The 23,102-nt window shown below is 41.6% G+C and overlaps 1 protein-coding gene across 8 annotated transcripts in view; it reads left to right on the top strand.

Annotated features, from left to right (window-relative positions):
• Positions 1–23,102, top strand: part of CCDC85A (coiled-coil domain containing 85A) — a 181,700-nt gene that overhangs the window by 13,137 nt on the left and 145,461 nt on the right. Inside the window, exon 3 of one of the 8 annotated variants that reach the window (XM_039528176.1) lies at positions 8,223–8,309. The exons of the other annotated variants lie outside the window; for them this stretch is intronic. Coding sequence (XP_039384110.1) covers positions 8,223–8,260 — 38 coding nt within the window. The 3' untranslated portion in view covers positions 8,261–8,309. Of the gene's footprint in view, positions 1–8,222; positions 8,310–23,102 lie in introns of those variants that run through there. 8 annotated transcript variants of the gene reach the window in all.

Below are 23,102 nucleotides of genomic sequence, written 5' to 3'. Positions count from 1 at the left end.
TAACCCTTCCCCAGAGTGAAAACAAACACTCCTCCTGTTGTGAACTGCCCCACACTGCGAGATGCCAGGTCACTCAGTGAAGTGAATGGCAGGCAGGAGAGCATAAACCACATAACATGAACCTTCCATTAAAGCAAATGCTACTTCATGCAGCGTGTAATCAACCTCACCACAGGAGTTCACAGAGTGTAATACCTTAGCTGGATTTAAAAGGGGGCGAGTGACCAGCCATTATACGTGTTGTTATGCATGTTAAAATAGGGGTCGTTACACTTTGTGATTCAGGGCATCATGATGCTGATTGTCTCAGGCATCAGGAAAGAAATCTGCTCTTCCTCCATGTACAGCACTGTACAGTTGGCCGGGGGGCTGATCCACTCCCATTGAACTTAATGGAAATTCTTGGGAGTTGGTTTGGCATCCAGGTGTCAGATGGACTTGTTGAAATTTCTCTGAAAACACAGACATGAGACCAATACTTGTTAGCCCGGTTGTCTGACTGGTGTGACAAATCCTATATCCTAGAAATCTTATTATCTAAGCCCTGTTTGGTCCCATGCATATTGCATCCTTCAGGAGATCCATGGTCAACCCTGTATAGGGTGACCAGATGTCCCAATTTTATAGGGACAGTCCCGATTTTGGGGGGTTTTTCTTACATAGGCACCTATTACCCCCCCACCCCCTGTCCTGATTTTTTATACTTGCTGTCTGGTCACCCTAACCCTGTATGTGATGGGAAAATGCCACCTAAGCAATATTTACAAACAGTCTAAGGGGTCCACCAGTTCAACAGGAAAGGTTAGCAGTAGGGGAACTAAAAAACCAGGTGCTTGTGTATCTGGAGAATGGAGTTTAGCAAATGGTAAACCTAGTATATCTTACGAGTAAAAGGCCAGTAACATCTGCTAGAGCCAAAGGAGTTCATGAGAATTCCTAGGTCCTGAAGACATTAATATTTAAAACCCTTTTAACCTTATACATATGTTTTTCCTCCACTCTTTCTCTTCTTTGTCTTCTGCTTCTCTCCCATCCTTTTCTGCTTTCCTATGTGTCCCTGTCAGACCTCCTTCCTCATTCCTTTTCACCTGTTGCTGTGCCGAATAAGAGTTAAAAAATATTTTGCTATCTGCTTTTTCTTGATGGGTTACTTCAACGGTAGTCCTGTCCTGTAGCAATACAGCCACTCTGGTCTCTGCTTTGCATGTGTTTTGTTCCTCACTATGAACTATTACGGTGTCCAGCGGCTGCTGTAAAGGCCCAGTGGCACCAAAGTGGTATCACTGATTGTTAGAATGAGTGGGAATCACATCAAGGAAATAAGGGATAACTCTGCTTCAGGCGAGTTATCTGGCACTTTTAAAAGTATGCTTTATTTGAATTAACTTTCATGACTGGTAAACCCTCTGAGTCATAGTCACTTTCCCCAGGTGGGTATGGCTAAAGATAGGCATGTTGCAATTATACAGAGGTATCTGCACAGTCCTATCAATTCCAGACCAGCAAGTGTCCTGATATTCCCAGTGTTTGACTTTTGCAGAACAGAATCTAACAGCTGTGCCAGATTGTCTGGGTCATTTGAGGTGTGTGACTACCCAACTCGTTTCAAGTATATATTAGAACTTAAATGAGGTTTGAAGACAGACTTCCAGAGGTGAAAAGCTAGCATATTAAATCACTGTGCCATGTTTAGTAGCACCTTTACACTTAGGCAATCCAATTCTCATTCAAATCCACAGACTTTACTGGGATGACACTTGGGATGCATTTGAGCTATAGTTTCTTAATTGATTTTTATGTTATATTTTGATTTTAGATTAGTGACTAGGAGGTTGTTTCAGCACCCATTGAAAGGATCTATGGAAAGAATCATTGATTTCAGTGGGAACCATCAGGAGCTTGGAGGATCTCAGAATGTTTGTCTACCTGAAATATGCAGTAACATTTTGGGGCTGGGAGGGAAGGTCTGCCACAGCTCTTGAACTTTTAACTCAGTTCTTTACTCAAAGGAAGCTCCTGTTGATTTCAGAACTGGGTCTTATGCATCACTTTAAACTGGGCTTCTGTATTGCAATATTGTTGCCATGTAAAACATTCTTTTTAGATATATTTTGGTGATTAAATTGTCAGACTATCTGAGGTCTGGCTGTTTTAATGCAGATCAACAATATTATCATAATTCTTCATAAGTGGTGCTTGCTTAACCTCTTCACTCTCTTCAGATTTATAATGCACATTAATGAAAAAGCCTCTTTTCTTTCCTTCTGCATATGCTAACAGAATATTTCTTACTGCCCTGTTGAAATAGTAAAGCCTTAAAAGAATGGCTGCCAGATGTAATAGGATCTGGAGTAGAGTGGGTTAACAATGAGTAATGAGGAGCCCAAGTGGTCAGGTAAAGTGGAAATGAAAATACCGGCAGCCTACGTTTACTATTCAAATGTAGAAATCATGCTGTACAGATGCTTTCTGGTGTTATATGGTGTTTAGGGATTCCAAGAATATATCTGTTTAGTGAGGTGTAATAAAACTGTGCATGCCTAGTTTTTATTGCTAGAGTGATTTTGTTTATTGGTTTTAGAGCTAGCAAGCATTGCCTTAATTACTGAGCCCGAGAACTGCTAGGCTGAATTTAGTTCTTTTATGTCACATACAAAGATTTTTTTCCCTACCAAGAGAGCAGTCAGCATTATGTTCAATTAGTGGTCTTGAAATAAACATTGTCCAGGTGGTGCTACTTGAATAGTTACAGTGTAGTCTCCATGAAAAGAATCAACTTGGAACTCAAGTTGCTCAATTTCTGAATGCTGCTGCTTTTTCCAGAGAGTAGTACACCTTCAAAATGCCATGTTCTAACTGTCACAGGATCAAAACTGATCCATGCTATGATGGGTCTGTGTGCAACCTTGCAATCTTGTATTTTAAGACTGTAAGAAGGTATATTTTCTAACCTTCAATATTTTTGTCTTTCTGAAGGTGCTTTGGAGTTTGGAGTCTCAAATGGAAAAAGAGTAAAATGCTGTACAATAGCATTTTGGGAAAATATTTTTGATAGGATGAGACTCCTTAATCTCTTAAACCACAGTTAGTACAATTCACTGCCACAAGATACCATTAAGACTAAGATCTTAGTATGATTAAAAAGAGGATTTGCTGTTTCTTGGGATTTTGATAACGTACAGAGCTACAATAGTGGAGATGAAAACAAACAAACAAACAAAAACTTTAAGGGTTTTGGAAGAAACCAAACCCTCCTGCTGGACAGCATAAGCCAACCTCTGCTAATGGAGGTTTGGAGGAAACTTCACCGTGGGCCTGTTACTCCATGACTACCTACTGCAGGGTATTTTGCATCTTCCTTTAACATAGCTGGTATTGGTCACTGTTTGAGACAGACTATAGGACTAGATGGATCCACAATGGCAATTCCTGTGTTTTTAGATTACAGTTTTTGAAAAACGGATCTTTCTTTTACCATACCTACGTGCATGTTTGTGATTTGTCTACACATTGGTTTTCCGGCTGTGGCCACTAGATCACTGATGCTAGAGCCCTCTATTACAAAGGTAAAAGCATTTGTAAGTTATCCAGCAGTGATGATTTGGTTACTTATAGATACTTCTGGGGGAATTCTGCACCAAAAAATTAAAAATTCTGCACCAAAAATTAAAAATTCTGTGCACAATATTTTAAAATTCTGCAAATTTTATTTGTCAAAATAACACTATATAATCATGCCAGTTTCAATTATTTTGATAATTTATTTCAAAATACCAGTCAGCAAGCATGTCTGTAACAATACAGACACACACAAAAAATCCCCCAGGAAAAGTTAAAGAAACCCCTACGACAACCCAGTTCCTGTTTCTCGGCCCCCTCTCCTGCAGAACTCAGTCATGGGGTGCCCCCCAGCCCAGACACCCATACCCCTGACCCCCAGAGCCCAGAGGTAGAAACTGCCTGATGCTGGGTCCTGGTCTTGTACGGAGTTTCCTCCATGCCATCTCCTTCCTTCAGGTTGTGTTTAGTACTGCAGCTGTCCGGAACCCTCCAGCTCCCTCTCCCCCTCCCTAGCAGTGTCTTCTATTTGTGAGCTGGGCTCTGCTGGATTCAGTGGCCTCTAGTGGTGGCCAGCAGTTCTGTAGTCCATTTTTTTTGCGGGGGAGGGAGGGGGAGCGGGAGTGGAGGAAAGGAATTTCTGCATGCACAACATTAATTTCTGCTCAAATTCTGCTTTGTACAGTGGCGCGGAATTCGCTGAGGAGTGCTTGTAGATCAGTCCAGATTTTTTTAGATTTTCCAGGCATTTTTTTGATCAAGGAACCTAAAAATAGTAAAATAGTAAAAAATAGTAAACACCGATCCCCAAAACAAAACACAACCCTCTCTGCACCCTTTGTGCTGCTGCATGGCCTTTCTTTGATGTAAGTTCAGTTGTGATCACATTTGTAGACAGTCTCAAAACTGGAGCAGTAACAATTATACCAGGGGACAGAACCAAACCACAAAGAAACCTGGAACTTAGAGCAATGAGGTATATTTCAGTAGTAATAAAGGTAGAGTGTATTCCCAGGAAATTAATAGGGGAAAGATGGGGGAAGAGACTTAGTCAAGTAGCTGTATCAATCCCATTACAATTAAGAACATAAGAACCTAAGAATTGGTCAGACCAAAGGTCCATCCAGCCCAGTATCCTGTCTACCGACAGTGGCCAATACCAGGTGCCCCAGAGGGAGTGAATCTAACAGGTAGTGATCAAGTGATCTCTCTCCTGCCATCCATCTCCATCCTCAGACAAACAGAGGCTAGGGACACCATTCCTTACCCATCCTGGCTAACAGCCATTAATGGACTTAACCTCCATGAATTTATCCAGTTCTCTTTTAAACCCTGTTACAGTCCTAGCCTTCACAACCTCCTCAGGCAAGGAGTTCCATAGGTTGACTGTGTGTGAAGAAGAACTTCCTTTTATTTGGTTTAAACCTGTTGCCCATTCATTTCATTTGGTGGCCTCTAGTACTTGTTCTTATATTATGGGAACAAGTAAATAACTTTTCCTTATTCACTTCCACATCACTCATGATTTTATATACCTTTATCATATCCACCCTTAGTCTCCTCTTCTCCAAGCTGAAAAGTCTTAGCCTCTTTAATCTCTATTCATATTTTAGTTGCCCTTCTCTGAACCTTTTCTACTGCCAGTATATCTTTTTTGAGATGAGGAGACCACATTTGTATGCAGTATTCAAGATGTGTGGGTACCATGGATTTATATAAGGGCAATAAGATATTATCCGTTTTATTCTCTATCCCTTTTTTAATGATTCCTAATATCCTGTTTGCTTTTTTGACGCTGCTGCACACTGCATGGGTGTCTTCAGAGAACTATCCACCATGACTCCAAGATCTCTTTCTTGATTAGTTGTAGCTAAATTAGCCCCCATCATATTGTATGTACAGTTGGGGTTATTTTTTCCAATGTGCATGACTTTACATTTATCCACATTAAATTTCATTTGCCATTTTGTTGCCCAATCACTTAGTTTTGTGAGATCTTTTTGAAGTTCTTCACAGTCTGCTTTGGTCTTAGCAGTTTAGTATCATCTGCAAACTTTGCCACCTCACTGTTTACCCCTTTCTCCAGATCGTTTATGAATAAGTTGAATAGGATTGGTCCTAGGACTGACCCTTGGGGAACACCACTAGTTACCCCTCTCCATTCTGAAAATTTATATAAATCCATGGTACCCACACATCTTGAATACTGCATACAAATGTGGGCTCCTCATCTCAATCCATGACAAGATCTTCCCTCTTATCCCACGGCAACTTAATTTATGTAAGGGACCTTGTCAGAAGCTTTCTGGAAATCTAAGTACACTGTGTCCACTGGATCCCCCTTGACCACATGTTTGTTGACCCCTTCAAAGAACTCTAATATATTAGTAAAACATGATTTCCCTTTACAGAAACCGTGTTGACTTTTGCCCAACAATTTATGTTCTTCTATGTGTCTGACAATTTTATTCTTTACCGTTGTTTCAACTGATTTGCCTGGTACTGACGTTAGACTTACCAGTCTGTAATTGCCGGGATCACCTCTAGAGCTCTCTTTTTAAATATTGGCGTTACATTAGCTATCTTCCAGTCATTGGGTACAGAAGCTGATTTAAAGGACAGGTTACAAACCATAGTTAATAGTTCCCAATTTCACATTTGAGTTCTTTCAGAACTCTTGGGTGAATGCTATCTGGTCCCGGTGACTTGTTACTGTTAAGTTTATCAATTAATTCCAAAATCTCCTCTAGTGACACTTCAATCTGTGACAATTCCTCAGATTTGTCACCTACAAAGGGCGACTCAGATTTGGAAATCTCCCTAACACCCTCAGCCATGAAGACTGAAGCAAAGAATTCATTTAGTTTCTCCGCAATTACTTTATCGTCTTTAAGTGCTCCTTTTGTATCTCGATCATCCAGGGGCCCCACTGGTTGTTTAGCAGGCTTCCTGCTTCTGATGTACTTAAAAAACTTTTGTTATTACCTTTTGAGTTTTTGGCTAGCTATTCTTCAAATTAGTTTGTTTCTTGTATCTATATTGATATTACTTTTTGAGGTAACTAAGCAAAATAGCCTCCAAGAAGATGTGAGATCTGGATTAGAGGTGTGCCCACTAGGTGATTTTGATCTCAAGATGTAGTCTACTGTATGAAAAAGTTTGTAAACATTTGAATATCAATTGGTCTTTTATTTTTTCTCAGTAGAGACCTGAAGGAGAACTCTGTGAAGTTCAAAAGCTTGTCCCTTCCACCAGCAGAAGTTGGTCCAATAAAAGACATTACCTCACGTATCTCGTCACTTTAATAAAATATAAACAGATATGTGCAGATTTGCAGTGAATAGAAAAATTTCTGTGGTTCAAACTGCATCAGGTTTGCTACAGAGCTAGTGTATTTTCCCTCCTCTATTTTGCTATACACTGGCCTATTTTGGAAAACACTGTTGGACTGTTGGAAAAGACTGTTGGAAAAGGGGATGGGATGGATCACTGTTTCATTTTTTACCCCTATGATTCAGTGAGTACATTTCTCAGAAAGCCTGGTGTATATTTCTCTTACATCTGATTTGTATGAAAGTTGCACTAGGTTATCCTGAAAGGTATTACAAATAATGCTGGCTGATGGAGGAGAAGAGACTGCAATATTTATAGTGCAGTTCCGTAAAAATCTAGTATGATTTTAAGTGGTTGTTTAAATATAGTCAGACACAGCAGCATTTAAAACTCTGTTAGGGATTACAGAGATTTATTACAGTTAATGAAAGGCTAATCAAAGCGAGCCCTGAGATAAACAGTACAACAAAGCAAACATGAACTAATATAGTAAATAAACAAGACCCAGTAGACATTTAAAAGACTTTGTGATCTTGGGAAGCACTCAATAAGTTTTCCAGAACTCCTATGACATAGCTTAGATTTAAAGTTTAAATGACATAGAACCAACTCGTTCCATTTAATCAGCAGAGTCAGATTTGCCTTCCGTGTGCTTCCAAATGTTTGGCTTCATGGCCCAATGGCTATGACTATATAGCTATGTTTCTTTTAGTGCATCTGTTTTTATGGGCTTATGAATTGTAAGGCTCTCCCTTGATCATTGCCTGGAAGTTTTAGAAATGTGAATTTACAGCTAAGACCTAACATTTGTAGTGCTTTTTGAAACATTCCTGGAGTGATTTGCTACCAAGTTACTCACATTTAAATAAACCTTACTTACAGCTGGGGTAATACATTGCTTGGTGACTCACATTCTATGTTGGTTTAGGGTAGGAGTCTCTTTCAGTCGAGAATTTTACAGTGGATGAATCTAAGGATTTTAAAAATGCATCCAATGATTTTTGTTGTCTGAGGTCAGTACTGAAAAGATTGATAGATTTCAGAAGATATTACCCTGCTATGGATTATGTAGCATTTCACTGGAGTTAGTTAAACAAAACCAGTAAAACTAAACCGGTTGAAACAAATGTGGTGGGGCTAAAATTGGAACATTCTAACCTAGTTCCCGCAGTGCTCTTTTCAATGACATCATTTAACTGTTATTTTAGTACATTGTTTTAATTTCTGTTGTGGGACTTTGAACCATTTTAGGGTTTGCTGTATTATTAAATCCATAAAAAACAATGAAACATAAAACAAAGCATTCCAACAAAGTTTTTTTTCCTAACCAGATCTCGAATCACCAAGACCAAAGGCTCTGCAGTCTTAACTAAACAACAGAAGACACCAGAATCAGTGTCTCTTCCAGGTACAGGTGCTTAGTATTCTTTGATTTATTCCTTGTTGGAACTTGATAAGAAATGAGGCCTGATACACTCTGCAATCAATATGTGAATGCTACATTTCATCTAGTTGCTACTACAGAGCAGGTGTATAGTTTGGAGAGCTACGTAGACAAAGAGCATCTTGGATATATATTCAACCAAACTCTGTTAGCTTTTGGGTATCTGGACTCATATCTCTTTTCACTTCCATATCAAGGTACTAACATGGAAAATGAGGAGAACTCATCTTTTAGAACCTACTGAAAAATTGTACTCAAGCTAGTAAAGATGAATCAGTGGATTAACTGAGAGCATGAAAATGACTGATCAGACTATTTTGGAATCATGGCTCTCAGAGTTATATCACCTCAAGACATCCTGTCATCCTGGTTTTGTTGAGAATTAGTTGGATAGTGTCAACTCAATGTGTTAATCACAGTCCTGCTGTTATATCCGGGGTTACAGATCCAAGGGACAGAGGAAAGATACTTGAGGAAGTCTAACAGCAAAAAGAAATTCTGGGTAAAGGGAGCTGCATTATCCTCTTTCTTGACATTTCTGCAACAATTCAAATTAAACAGAGGGTTTTTTTTAATACACATGTAAACATTTATCAACAGCCACTTGGAAATGCAAACCGTAGATTGTGAAACTAGGAGTCTGTTTCCAGGACAACACATTTTTATCCTGGTACTCTGTCATTTGAAGGTTTTTTATTTTAAAGCCAGCAAACTCAGTTGCTGGAAGGATTCTGATATCCATTTGGACAAGAGGGTTGTTTGAGTGACTGAATTATATTCCAATGTGAAATCACTATTTTTTGCTTTGAGAACAAAATATTGGTTTGAATGTACTAATGTGCAAGAGCTCTCTGTTTTATTAATGTGGCAAATCTCAGTTTTGTATGTTTCTTGTTATTATGGTTACATTTGGAAGAGATGTGTGTCAGCAGATTGTTTTTAGATATCAGTCTTATCACTTCCTTGCTATAAGATTTCAGATATCTGCATAATGGAAAAATAGGATGAAATAGGTGACATTTGCCCCCAAATTTAATATTTTTAATAACACACTTTTACAAACCCATAAATAACATTTCAGTGAATTTACATGAAATTCCAGTAGAAATACATTTAATCTCCCCTGTTCCCCAGAAATTCTCTGCCTTTTTTGCAACCCCAAAATACATAGTACTAATGAATGAACATGAAATTGACTGGAAAGAGACTACACTCCCGAGTGAAACTGAATGTGTTTTCATTGTCCTAAGTGAGAGAAATAGGAAGAGTCAAACCAAACAGCACTAATAGTGAGAAATGTTGTGTCTCAGAGAATGAGGAGCTCCCTAAATCAAAACACTGAAACTCATCCAGTATTTCTTCTTTCCCTCCCATGGCACTCTAATCAATCTCCCCATTACTGTCATCATAATTGGGAGGGGTGTTCCTGATGTGAAGCTGCTAGATAGACAGACAGCAGACAGATGACATTCTCTTCGTTTGTCTCTTGATCTTGGAGTGCTTTTTGCACTGTGACAGGCTGGTAGAAGAATGGAGAGACAGCATAAGTGAGGAGAGAGGTAGGTGGCACACAGGCTAGCCTCTTAGGGAGGGCAGCAGCAAGCCAAAATCAGGAGATGGTTTGAGTAAGTTGGGAACACAGGAGTTTGCGGCCAACTTGGGGAACTCTACAGGTGTAGACAGTTTTACTTGTGGTTATCAAAGCTGCTTTTGTTAGTTACCTTCAGGAAAGGGCTTCCCAGGTTGGCCAGAGCAGAACAGGAACATTTGGCCATGACTCCTTTTAAGGTTCTTCCTCAGTTCACGATGAAGCTTCCCTTGCAGCAGGATGTCTGGATATGTCCTGAGTATCTGTTGTGCAATTCCTCCAATGTCATTGTCATGAGCTTGATTCCCGTGCATGACAATGAAGCCAGGCAGTCAGAAGGCCTGATTCTTAGACTGTTCTGACAGTGTAAAGGAGCTTCAGTGTAAATGAGAATAAGGATTGGCGAGTCTGCTTTAAAGGAAGGGGTTATGTGGGTTTGGTGAATAAAAGGGTATTTCTCCCATCAACATCATTGTCACAGTGGCAGCTATTGGGCTCAGTTCACCCTCACTGCCATAGGGAAAAGTTATATGTTCCTGCCTGTGCCAGCAGGGACAGCTGTGCCCCAGAGGGATTCACTTTGTAGGAAGGGCATGCTAGAGGTTTCCTCTGGAGGAAGGCAGCTTTAAATTAAATTGGGGGCAGGGTGCAGAGGAGCCCACTGGCAAAGGCTCCAGTGTGCTGGATCAGTGTGCTGGATCAGTGCCCCAACCATGATCCATGCTGCCCATTTTGGAAACATGCTAGCCAACTGCAGAACTCACTGTGGACTTTCAACCACCCTAGATTATTCTGGCTAACCCAGGGCTGAGTCTAGCTACTGGATTAATAGGAATTCTGCAGAGCTTCTGGGAGACTGCAGTTGCCTAGGTTAATTTCAACTGGATTGAGCATTTAATACTGTAAGTAATAATGCCATCTAATCTTGCAATGTGAGCAGAAATTCTGTTAAAATATTGGTGTGATGGTCTATCTGTTTCCTGTAGCAGAGATTGCTGAGGGCAATGTTGGTTTATATTACAGGTTTTGCCATAGTTTGTGTTTCCATCTGTTCAATAGTAGATGCATGGAAGTAAACTGTCCTTGATAGCTATTCCGATAATGCTTGGCATTTTATTGTGTGCTGTTATTTTGCACAGGCTTGTTAGGACCTGCTCTTTCAAGGTGCTGTGTACTTCCTGGGAGCTCCTTGAGTGCATCAGCTCTCTGAGAGATCAGGGCACGGCACACCAGTCACGAAACTTGCCTTACCTGGTAGGATGGGGCCATTATAGCAGTTCAGATCCTGTATCTTCTGTTTGCGCAATAATCCTTGTTTTTATAAAGCCATCTTTTTAAAAAAGTATTGTGCAGAAAATTGAAAAAAAATGTAAACAATCAAGCAGCTACTGAAATAAACACACAATGGAGTATCATCCCCAGGGTAATGTCTACAGTGTGTTTAAGCAGAACAGCTGGCAAAAGCAGGAACTGAAAATCCCTAATACTGTATATTGGTCATCAGACTAATCTTGTTAATTAATTTTCTGGCAATCAGCAATTGTACTAAGTCCGCTCCTTCAGCCCCAGTATACATCCCTGACCTGACATTTGCTGCTCTGATTCTAATTGTATAAACTGACTGCTGCATTCCTCAGAGACCTGTTGAGCTGCTGACAGGCTCAAGTGAACACTGTGGTCTCCTGGATGGAAACAGTTGCAGTGGCCTTGGTGATTGGGACACTGTAGCTTTGATTGTTTTTTACACCTGTGGCTTGGATGCTGTGAAGAGCGATCTGAAAATCCTCTCCTCTTTTACACCTTTCAGTTGCAGGCCCCAGTCCACAAAGACTTGACATAGGCGTAACCTGAGGGTGCAAATGTGTTTCAGGACCCCCTCTGTGCCTGAATGAAAAAAGATATGAGTACATTACAGTGTCACCTGGGGAGCCTTGGCCTCTAAGCTCCAGCTGGAGAAACTCATATTTTAAATTCTGAAGGTCCCCTGTTAAGTCCCCAAGAAGATGGCCATCAGACCGGTATTGCACAACTTTAGTTTGTGAGTGTTGATTTCAGTAGGACTGCTTGCATGCATAATGTTAAGTATGTGCGTAAGTCTTTGTAGGGTCGAGGCCTTGATGTTTCGATAGAGCTGCTGGTGAACTGATAAATCGAAGCTAGCCAGCTTCTCAGATCTAGTCCTTTTCATCAGTTAATTTCAAGCGCTTTACACAGGGAGTTCAGTATCATTATCCCTGTTATACAGATGAGGAATCTGAGAGGGGAAGTGACTTGCCCAAGGTCACCCAGCAGCAAAGCTAGGCGTGGAACCCAGATATCATGAGTCCCAGGCCAGTGTGCTGCCCACTAGGCAACACTATCTCCTCTTATAGGTCTTTTAAAGCTAATATCTTAGGGGAAATAAAGCTTTACTATCATGCATAGAAAACCTCATTTTTAATCATTATCATGAAATCAACATTATCAGTGTGTTTCCTTTTAAAATTAGCTTCTTAGGGAGATCTCTTTTTTTGCTAGGCCAAAGGGAAACTAAGCTACTTTTTTATTTTTGATGCAGAAAACCCATGAGTAGATGGCCATGTGCTTGTAATGAGATTGTCTAAAAGATCCTTGCTCACAAGTAAAAAATGCAATTTAAGGCCCTCTCTCCCCCCAAAATCTTAATAAACAAAGAATTGACGCTTTAAGTAAAAATTGATGAAGGGATTACATGCTGTGATCACGTTTGCGAAGGCAGCTTTAATTTCTAATCTTGTTTCTTGTGACCTGTTTTTCATGTTACAGTGTAGTGCAACAACCTTAGTCTTTGTACTACTACTACAGACAACTTCTGGTGGCTGTGCAAATCTTAGCCTAAACATTTTTCACTCTGTAGTGACTGGTACTGTAGCACCTCCTGTTATATGTACAGAAAGATAACGCAATTATTGCAGGTTCCTGTGGTGTTAATGTTGAATTTTTAATGGGATTTTTTTTATTATAAAGCCTGTTTGAGTGCAATTTAATCTCTCTAAATCATCCATAGATTAAATCTCAGATGAGGTTCCATTACTATTTTAATCCTACATAAGAACTAGTGCAAACATCAAGTTATGTGTCCTGAGCATGATTTACCAACATTTTTGATGGCCTTTTAATTATCTATTTCTTAATTAGATTGGTTTGATTATTGGCTCCTTGAAATATGTGCATATTTTAAGGATCACAGGGCAGTAGTTTTTCAGAAAGACTTCATTACGTTTTGTTTTACAATCAGTATTTCTTGCAAGCTGAAGTGTAGGAACATATGGTGTCACTTATGATGTAACACTCTTGTATAAAGGTCTTTGCTGTAAAACATTCTGCAGAGACATATAATTTTCTCCTGTGAAAATATTCATAATGTATTTAGTCAATTTTATAATAATAGCTTGGGTTTAAAGCGTGTTTGCCACTAAAAACCTTTTACTGGGTATAGGTCAAATAATTAAATCATTGCCCCAATTTAAGATAAAATGAGCAATAAGTGGTTAGAAGTTTAAAGTGCCTAATCAAAAAATAAGTAGTTTAATACAGACAGTGAAAATAGCACAAGAAATCAATTATTTTTAGCAAAACACACATAAGAAATTCTCTAAGAGTCAAACTATCAAGGCTCATACCTCATCATTTTACTTTTAAGATAGATGCATTTCATGTGGAAATCACAGAGAGACAACAACCATGAGACCCCCAATGTCATTTGTCAGAGAAGAACCACATTATATGTGATTCCTTCTTGTTTTGTGTTCAGTCTAGTTTTAAATATCCCAAGTGATATTGCTTCTGCGCTACATGAACATGTTCAGCTTGAGTTGTCAGTGAGCTATCCAGGTTGAAACCTTAGAGAAAGAAATTTAAATATACAGGACTGGACAGGCAGAGACTGCTCAGGCAGGGGGAAACAGATCTGAAAGCCATCAGAATAAAGATGATAGTTAAATTTGTGTGAATGGATGAGGTTGGCCAAAGCCAAGCAACGTATTGGACAAGGACAGAACCCTGTAGGTCCTTTGCAGAGGGAGTGAGAGAGAAATCATCGAAGGATACATTGAAGGGGTAAAGGGAACGGAGTGGAGGCAATGAAAGCCAAGGAGCAGGGCCGGCTCCAGACCCCAGCGCGCCAAGCACGCGCTTGGGGCGGCATTTTGCTGGCAGGGCGGCAGCCGGCTCCGGCGGACCTTCCGCAGTCATGCCTGCGGGAGGTCCACCGGAGCCACGGCTTCGGGGGACCTCCCACAGGCATGACTGCAGAGGGTTCGCTGGTCCCGTGGCTCGGGTGGACCTCCCGCAGACGTGCCTGCGGAAGCTCTACTGGAGCCGCGGGACCAGCGGAACCTCCGCAGGCATGTCTGCCAGAGGTCCCCCAGAGCTGCGGGACTGGCACTGCCAGAGCGCGCCCCGCCGCAGGGGCGGCGGGATTCTTAGAGCCGCCCTTGCCAAGGAGGGACAGAAAGTCCTGAAGAAGGGGGTGGTCAACAATATCAAAAGCTGTGGGAAGGTTGAGGCTGGAGTACAGGTGGGAACTTTGTATGAGGGGTAGGGCAGAAAGAGGAAATGGCAGGAATCTCACAGTGGTGGAGAGGGGAAATTGAGTGATATCAGGGAAGTCTCTTGTTGACAAAGAAAGGGGATCGATTTGGAGATATGGTAGTTCAGAGTGGAGGTGTAAAGAGACTTGGTGATTGCCATGCTTCTTATGAAGATTTCTAGGATGGACACTGCCTGGTGTTTGAAAAATTAAAGCTGTACATTGTAAAGGAAATGACATTAAGCGCCTTCCCCTGATTGAGCAGCTCCAGTACTTGATGAGATATTCTTTTGCTTCTTAATAATGTGATAGCCTTGTTTGTACAGAAAGTCTAGCACAGCCAAACAGTAGGTGGGATTATATCGGTTTCTCTCAAAAATGCTGACAGACAATGCTCCTGTAGCTTCTGAGGTTTGAATTGTTAGTGAATACAGAATTGAGCCTAGTTCATTCCCTATATGCAGGATGGGGTTTGTTTGGAACTAGCTGCCAGCTATATTGTTCAGTTCAGGCGTGGATTTTTGGTATTTTTTTGGAGGGAGGATTTTAATTATTGATGTTTTGGTCATTTACAATAAGAAATTACAATTATACTGTTGTGACACATATTGGTACATATGTAAATATGGAATTAACAGTGTTAAGCAAATTATTGTATGTTGACCCTATATTGTTATATAATTAACATTTCCCTTTTTTTCTAAAGTTATTTAAATACAGCTTTAACATGGTGTGTGTTTGTTCTCGTATAATAACAAAACAAACTTCATATTAATGTAGGCATAGATCTTAATGCATGCTGATGTGTAAATCTGGAGATTATGGCATTTTCCCGACACACTTCATTTTATTATTGTACAAGCAGAGCTCAATGCACTTTCTCTCTCTCTCTCATTGTAACCTGTCTATCCACAGTGGAGATACAGTACTTGTTTTTAACAGGGCTACTGCAGGCACTCCCTGTTAAGCGGTATCTTGCATTCGCCTAGGGCCGTTGAAAACCATTATTCCTTTTGGAACCATTTAAAAATGTTACATTCAGGACCAGCTCTAGGCACCAGCAAACCAAGCACGTGCTTGGGGCGGCACAATTCCAGGGGCAACATTCTGGGTTTTTTGTTTGTTTTTTTTTTGCTTTGGCAGTTGCGCTCTCGGAGATTTATTTTTTTTTGCTTGGTGCGGCAAAAAACCTAGAGCTGGCCCTGGTTACATTGTGCTACTTAGTGGCTTTTGCCCCATCTCATGATGATAATGATAAATAATGAGTATAATAGAACTAAAGAACTGTACTTCATTAAAAACATTGCAATAATTAAAAGAATTAAAATAGTAAAACTACCTTTGAAAAAATAAAATCAAAGAGATCTAGAAAAAACAAACAGGAAAAATGGGTAAAAGGACAGAAATGCATGAATATAGGGTCCACAGTTCTTACAGTAACAAATAAACCTTCATAGCAAGAAGTTTTAAGGTGTTTTATAAAAGTCAGGGAGAGCTTGATGGAAATGGATTTTAGGGAGAAGCAATTCCCAAATATTAGACCCACTTTAAGAAGCAGAGGTGGGGAACTTAAATGATGGATAGTGCCTGACCACAGAGACCCACCAAGCTAAGGCTGAAGCTATAACTGACTTTGAGACCATTAAGGGTTTTAAAAATCAAGGGTGCTATCTTAAAAACAATCCACTGCATCAGGCAGCTGATGAGAAGCACACAGGGTGGCCCTATCATGGTAACAGTAGCTATAGCCAGAGGGCATATGTGCTGTCCTGGCTGCATTCTGAACAAGCTTCCAGCACTGGAGAAACCCTGCTAAGTGAGGATTACAGTAACTGAGGCATGTGGTCCTGAGGACAAGTGTTGCTGTTGTGAGGTCCTCACAGGATAAAGGGCGATGTAGCAGTTCAACTGTAAAAGCCCCGTTGCCAAATCACATCCAGCCCAGGGTGTCTTGCCACAGAAAGGGGGTCATCTAACGTGACACGATGGTTGAACTGATTTACTGCCTCGATAAATAGGTATATAAAGGAGGGGGGAGCCTCCTCATCACAGTACTCCTGGCCCTGCCTTCTTCCACCGCCTTTCAGAAAGCTACCTCGTATTTAAAGAGGAGTTAGCAGCCGTGCTGACCACTAGCAGTTGGGAATTCCAAACGATGGGCTGTTTTCTGTTCTAGGAGTGCAGGAAGTGACATGGAAAGACCCAGCTAGATTCCCTCTTAGGGGGTCCAAGCCAGCACACACTGCTTTACCACCTTTATGGACATTCTCTGTTGGCCAGTGTAGCAAGAGGTTAGGAGGCCTGCCCCCTCCCTTACCTCTCCCTGACCACTAATATCTGTGGGAGTGCTAGGAAGGAGGAGGTCCTACTCTCCCATTAGAGCTCTGATCAGCTGGGCAGGGACATGGAGAGGGGGCTCTTGTTGCCGCCTTCACCCCTGTGTAGGAGTTGGTCAATGTCTTTATATTAGTAGCCCTAGAAGAGGAGTAGGCTAAAGCTGAAAAAGCTTACAGGGACTGAAGAGTCACAGGCTGATGGAGTCAATTAAGGAGTGACTTGCTACAGAAAATTCCATCCAGGTGATCAGTTACCCTTTTGTTCCATTGGAACTATCGATTCCAGCAGCATTAGGAAAGGCAGAGTGGGGCACTAGCATTTTGGAGCAGTAATACCTAGGATTATGACCTGACTAATATTTGACTGTCTTGGCTGCTTTTCTATGGATTTGCCAGTTACCAGAAAAATAATTAAATCTGCTGGGTTATTTATGCAGGGCCACCCAGGGGATTCAGGGGACCTGAGGCAAAGCAATTTCGGGGGCTCCTTCCATTAAAAAAAAGTTGCAATATTAGAGAATACTATATTCTCATGGGGGCCCCTGTGGGGCCCAGGGCCTGGGGCAAATTGCTTCATTCCCCCCCCTCCCCCGGCAACGCTGTATTTATGTGGGTCTAAAGATTCGCATTATTATCACAATGCACTGGGATATCTAATGTTAAAAGTTTCTGTGTCCAGGTAAAGATGCTGCAGTGTTCCCATGTCTGCAGTAAGAAAATGATGTTATCAATCTTATCTATATGTGTGTTCTCTCTGGATTCTATATATGACTGTTGAAGGGGGAGGAAGGTTGCAGTGTTGCCTTGTAGGGGGTAGGGTGTGCCTTTTTTTGCATTTCAAAGGTGGTAACCTTAGTTATACTCTACCAAGTGACTCACTCCTTTAAACCCCCATGTGACACAGATCACATTTTTTACATGTACAAAATTGGATTTTCTAACTGCTAGCCCTGCGAACTCAGTGTAGAGTATCCCAATGTCAGACTTAGTTCTTTCTGGCTTGGTACATCACAAGTAATAAAAATTTGCCAACTGGAGCCTGGTTAACAGTTCTGATGATAATGTGCAAGTCAGGAAAGAATTAGCTTATTCTCCCTTAGCAGTATGGGCTCTGCAGTATGACTAGCAAAGAGTGGTTAAAAACTAGTTTGTGTTTCTAGGAACTTAGTATGGCCTTCATCACTGCAGAATCTGAGCACCTTATAAAGAGTGACCTGTGAGGTAGAGAAATAGTGTTATCCGCAAGAGCTGGTACGTCTGCACTGGAGAGAGAGAGGGAGAGAGCTATAAGGGGTAATTTCCGAAGGCATTGATAGCATTGTCTGTTTCAGAGACATCATTCTTCTGCTGTGAGGCTAGTGCTCAGGCATGTGCCTTCTCCCTATTCCTTTCTCAAAGGAGGCATAATTGGGCCCCGAGTATCAGTAGCATTGTCTTCTAGCACAGAAAAAATACTGAGAAGAAATAAACTACACATTTCCTGTTTAAAAATAGATCTGACCTGTTAAAGAAAAGTTAAATGAACAGAACAGTGAGTGTTAAATTTGCTCTTAAATAGCGAATCACTTAGGGCCAAATCCTACTTGTGTTACTAATCTAAGTATTCCCATTACAGCAGCTGGTACTCCACTCATATGAATAAAGTGTACAGATTGTACTTTTCAGCATGCTGGTTCTTTGACTGAAATATATTAATTTTACTTTAAAATCTTCACTATAAATGTAAGATGCTATGTAGTTTCAAAAACTTTTAGCAGCTGCCTATTGAACTGTTATAAATAATTAACAGCACATTCATCACAGATGATTCAGATTACTTGCCTGTCTTTAGTATCAGTTTGACCTTTAAAGTATTCTTCTGCAGTTGGATTGTAATTTAAAAACAACACATAAAAGTCTATTAGTCAGTCTCTTTCAGACATTTCCATGTTCCCTATATATTATTCAAATAGCTTTGGTTTATTTGGGAGACTATCAATAGTATTTTTTAACAGTGACTTATTTTGCAGTGGCTGTGACAAGAAATTTTGTTTTTTGATCTCTAGCAGCCTTAAAAGGTCAGCAAATATATTTACTTGTGTTTATTCTGAAATGTACAAAATATATCATTTGAAGAAAAATGTAGACTAGCAGTACATTAATCAATGTGCTGTGAAATGAAAGATTAAATTGAAAATGTTATCGAAAATGAAGATCTTGGCCTTCGTGGAAAAAGTTTGTGTTAGCCACTCATTTTTCTTCCAAAAAGTAGATAATCAGAAATACTTCAACATATTGTTAAACTATTACCCAGCATGAGCAAAAATTAGTAAGAGGATGAAGTCTGTAAGACAGATTTCCTATTAAAGTTAAGGTGGGCAAAAATATTAATCTTAACAAATGCTGCATATATAAAATTACTCCCCTTGCACAATGATGGGAAAGTGATGATATTGATTAATACGGCCCTCTAGAAACTCTGTAAGGCATCAAGATATGAGGATCTGATTAGCATCACTTGCATTACTGTATTAGGAAATGCTCCAGGGCCTAACACAATGGAAGACTGATGACAGGGCCTAATGCTCCTCTGCAGCTTTCTAGCAGTTACATTATCCAGCAACCTGCTGCATTTTTTGAGTGCACATACTGATTGAACTGGGCAGACTTAGGCAGACAAGCAACAAGAAAATGTCTCCCATAATCAGGGGTGAAAGTAGAAATAGGGACTTACCGGTATGGGGCTGGGGTGGGGCTGGCTCTTGCCCCCGTAAAAAGGTGGGGCCTCAGGTGGAAGGGGCAGGGATGGGGAGGTCAGAGCCAGCCCCGGCCCTCCCTGTACCGGTAAGTGCCCTCCCCTCCCCCGCCGGGGTAGCAGCAGCAGCCGGGGGCTCCGGCAGCGGTTTAAATGGCTCAGGGCTTGGTTGCCGCTACCACCCCAGGCTCTTTAAACTGCTGCCGGAGCCCCCGCTGCTGCTGCTACCCCAGAGCTCTGGCAGTAGGGCTCCGGGGCTATTTAAAGGGCCCGCCACTACTCCAGGGCTCTGGGGGCTATTTAAAGGGCCCAGGACTCCCCTGCTTCTACCACCTATGCCCTTTAAATAGCCCCCAGAGCCCTGGGGTAGTGGCGGCGGGGCTCCGGCGGCTATTTAAAGGGCCCAGGGCAGTAGAGGCAGGGGGAGCCCCGCCCCTTTAAATAACCCCTGGAGCCTTGCTGCTGCTACCCCAGGGCTCCAGCAGCGGGGCTCTGGCAGCAATTTAAAGGGCCTGGGGTACGGCGCACCAGCTCTTGCCAGTACGCCATACTGGGGCGTATAGGCTTACTTTCACCTCTGCCCATAATGCACAAAGCCTTAAATGGAAGCACAGATTTGTAATGATAGAGTTGCCAACCCTCCAGGATTGGCCTGGAGTTGCCAGGAATTAAAGATCAATCTTTAATTAAAGATTATGTCGTGATGAAATCTCCAGGAATACATCCAACCAAAACTGGCAACCCTATGTAATGAACATTTTTTAATGTGCACTGACCTTTTAGGAATATGCACTATTAATATAAAATTTAACAGAGAGAGCTCCTGTTGCTGCTTCCTAGGACCATCACTTTTCCTCTCTTACCTGGACTATTTTCTCATTATGGGCAAAATTCTAGAAAATATATTAATGTTGTAGTTTTTCTTCTTCTGAGAACAGGGGAACTTACTTTGGTATTGTATCTAGGATCAGCTAATCTAGTTAGTGAAGGAATTTAGGGCCTGGTCCTGCATTTGTTTATGCAAGTAACTTTATGCATTTGAGGATTCCTATTGAGTCCACAGTCTCCTAGACTAGGGGTCGGCAACCTTTTGCACGTGGCCTATCAGGATAATCTGCTGGCAGGCCGTGAGACATTTTGTTTACGTTGACCATCCGCAGGCATGGCCCCCCGCAGCTCCCAGATGCCACGGTTCACCATTCCTGGCCAGTGAGAGCTGCGGGAAGCCGTGGGCTACGTTCCGAAAGTTGCCGACCCCTGTCTTAGACTGTTACAGAAACAATGTTGGCTACATGACACCATAGGAATACTAATGGGCTGGGCCTTAAACTGCTTATTATAGGGGAACCTGGTAATGACTCCTATATTTAGGTTGCCTAATATTTTCCATTGTAAAGGAAGCTTTTCTTTGAGAAGGTCTTGCATCCTCATTGATTTCAGCAGGCCTGTGATACTCAGCAGGGAGCATCTCCTTTTTCTACAGAATTGCCTTTTCTTTGTCCTATGAAATTCTACTCAGGTTTGCCTGAGTGTTAAAAATCACCATTTCCCTCTCTCTGTTGAGTTCCTGCCAGCCTGCCCAAATCTTTGAATGTACCGAAGTCAGGCTCATGCTGCCACCAAAGCAGCAGTAGCAGCAGCTCCCACTACATGCAGAAGACCACGGAGCTCCCAGAACAGCTGTAGTGGAAGGGGAAAAAAACTCACTGCGCTCCCCCATCCCTCCACTGTAAACACTAAGACCCAACATATGGCCCTAGTGGCACATTTACTTCCCACTCCTTCTGAGGTCACTACATGGGGCAGGAGAGAGAGAGAGGTTGATCAGCTGGGCTTCCCACAACCATGTTCTGGACTCAACACAATGGCACCAGAGGCCAATCTCTCCCTCATGGGGCAACACAGAGGAGATGAACTCCCCAAACTGTGGGAGCGGGGATGGTGGTAGTGGGGGGAAGGAGAGAGTCAGACTAGACTGGACTTATTCATGAGTCATGGACATTCTCTGGGACCAGCACCAGGATCTAGCAACCAATTGTCGCTTCTGGGAAAATAATGTTCTCTTGTTGCCTGTTCATCTGGTCGGTCCTGTAGCTCAAGTGTTGCAGTACTAAAGGTTCATGCCTCTAGCCTGATGATGATGTGCAATAGGGAGTTGTTAGAGGTGCACATAATAGAATTTGTTTTATCTTTTTCTTTAAAAAAACCCAGGAAATCACACAGACACTTACACACACAAGCCTACTATAAATAACATTATTTAGATTGAAAACTCAAACACTCAAAAGCTAGGAAAAAACAGAAGTAAGGTACCTTAATTTGGACCCCTTGTGCATCTGATACAGTCTTTAATTACATGAGCACATGCTACTTATTCCACAGGACTCCCGCCTTATTCAGTGCACAGGATAGATGTGCAAGGGAGCAGAATTAAGGTTGAATAGGAATCCATGAATCTGGCTTTTCCTAACTTTCAAAGATAGGTTTAATATAGTTTTTTTCCGGTGTGTGATATATTTAATGATTGAAGGTTTTAGTATTATTAAATAAAAAAATTGTAGTGTCTGTGACAGTTTCCGGATTGTTAGCCTGAACTGCCCCTTAGAAAAGTTAGTATCTGTATTATAGCCACTGCCACCAATGGTAGCAATGGTACTGAGTTACTGGTGTAGTTGAGAGCCAGGTATTTTTAACACTGTACTATGCTCTGAGTGCCCCTGGCTGTGGGAGCTGCTGGTACTTCTGAGGAAGACCTCTATAGAAATCATATAGAATCATAGAATCTCAGGGTTGGAAGGGACCTCAGGAGGTCATCTAGTCCAACCCCCAAAATGGACTGTCCTGATGTGCAGAAAAAATAGCAAATATAGTAGGCAAACAGCTTGGCTTAACAGTGAAATCTTCGGTGAGCTTAAAGACAAAAAGGAAGCTTACAAGAAGTGAAAACTTGGTCAGATGACTAGGGAGGAGTATAAAAATATTGCTCGAGCATGCAGGGGTGTAATCAGGAAGGCCAAAGCACAACTTGAGTTGCAGCTAGCAAGGGATGTGATGGATAACAAGAAGGGTTTCTACAGGTACGTTAGCAACAAGAAAAAGGTCAGGGAAAGTGTGGGACCCTTAGTGAATGGGGGAGGCAACCTAGTGACAGAGGATGTGGAAAAAGCTGAAGTACTCAATGCTTTTTTTGCCTCGGTCTTCACAGACAAGGTCAGCTCCCACGCTGCTGTCCTGGGCAACACAGTATGGGGAGGAGGTGAGCAACCCTCAGTGGTGAAAGAACAGGTTAAGGACTATTTAGAAAAGCTGGACATGCCCAAGTCCATGGGTCCAGATCTGATGTGATTGCAGAGCCATTGGCCATTATCTTTGAAAACTCGTGGCGATCAGGGGAGGTCCCGGATGATTGGAAAAAGGGCAAATATAGTGCCCATCTTTAAAAAAGGGAAGAAGGAGAACCTGGGGAACTACAGACTGGTCAGCCTCACCTCAATCCCTGGAAAAATTATGGAGTGGATCCTCAAGGAAACCATTTTGAAGCACTTGGAGGAGAGGAAGGT

The sequence above is a fragment of the Mauremys reevesii genome, linkage group 3 (genome assembly GCF_016161935.1).
Source record: "Mauremys reevesii isolate NIE-2019 linkage group 3, ASM1616193v1, whole genome shotgun sequence".
Taxonomy (NCBI): Eukaryota; Metazoa; Chordata; order Testudines; family Geoemydidae; genus Mauremys; species Mauremys reevesii.
This window is presented reverse-complemented; position numbering and strand designations above follow the sequence as displayed.